Raw genomic sequence first — 1,102 nt, forward strand, 5'->3', positions numbered from 1 at the left:
GAGCTTCGGCGAGAAGGGCTGCCGCTACGGACAATTCAACTACCCATGGGACGTAGCCGTGAATTCGGAGTGCCAGATCGTCGTCTCGGACACGCGCAACCACCGCGTCCAGCTCTTTAGCCCCGAGGGCATATTTCTGCGCAAGTACGGCTACGAGACGACGCCGAACATGTGGAAGCACTTTGACTCGCCGCGCGGCGTCGCCTTCAATCCCGAGGGAAACATCGTCGTCACGGACTTCAATAATCACCGGGTCGTGGTTATCGACTCGGACTTCATGAACGCCCGTATCCTCGGCTGCGAAGGCACCGGTGGACCCAAGCAATTCCTGAGACCTCAAGGCTTGGTCATCGACGACGAGGGCAATATCATCGTTGCCGACTCCAGGAACCATCGCATACAGATATTCGACTCGGCCGGCACGCTCAAGTGGAAATTCGGCTCCCACGGCAAGAGCCTCGACGAAATGGACAGACCGTCCGGCATAGCCCTGACACCGGATGGTAGGATAGCCGTTGTCGATTTTGGAAATAATCGGGTAATGCTAATCTAAAGCGAGCGGGTTTTGACTGTTTAATTGTTGTAAGCACTCGAATTCTAGACGAGGGACCGTTTTTCGAAGTACAGTTTTCGAAAGCATCGAGAACGATAAAAATAAGTTTGTTGTTTCTTTCAATCGGATTTACGTGTGACGATAGAGGTCGCAACGGTAACAATAGCGGCAACGGCAACAACAACAACAACAACAACAACAACAATTACAGCTAACAGCTAACAGCAACAACAATAGCATTAGCAAGAGATGAATATATGAAGCTATATATATAATAAAATGCGCCAAACTGTTATTGTGTAGTAGGGGTAGGGAGGTTTAGCTCGATGAAGAAAGGATAAAAACAAAAGCAAAAACAAGAACAAAAACAAAGACAGACAAACAAATGAAAAAGAAAGAAAGAAAAAAAGAAACAGAATACAAAAGTGAGAATAATAACCTCGTCGTCTAGGATTCGCGATGAAGAAGGTGGGGCGAACTTTTTGGTACTCGATTATATATAGTCGAGCTACGGTTATAATGCAGTATTAGTTGTTCTCGACCGTGCGC

General features: G+C 47.3%; 1 protein-coding gene across 1 annotated transcript in view; it reads left to right on the forward strand.

The window, feature by feature from the left end:
• wech (tripartite motif containing 71 protein wech) overlaps positions 1 to 736 on the forward strand; it is a 22,116-nt gene extending 21,380 nt beyond the window's left edge. Inside the window, exon 8 of the mRNA XM_011499532.1 lies at positions 1 to 736. This exon is cut by the window's left edge and continues 17 nt beyond it. Within this exon, the coding sequence (XP_011497834.1) occupies positions 1 to 553 (553 nt within the window). The 3' untranslated portion in view covers positions 554 to 736.
• The last annotated feature ends 366 nt before the right edge of the window (positions 737 to 1,102 follow it).

Source organism: Ceratosolen solmsi, unplaced genomic scaffold (genome assembly GCF_000503995.2).
Source record: "Ceratosolen solmsi marchali unplaced genomic scaffold, CerSol_1.0 scaffold35, whole genome shotgun sequence".
In the NCBI taxonomy this organism is placed as follows: domain Eukaryota; kingdom Metazoa; phylum Arthropoda; class Insecta; order Hymenoptera; family Agaonidae; genus Ceratosolen; species Ceratosolen solmsi.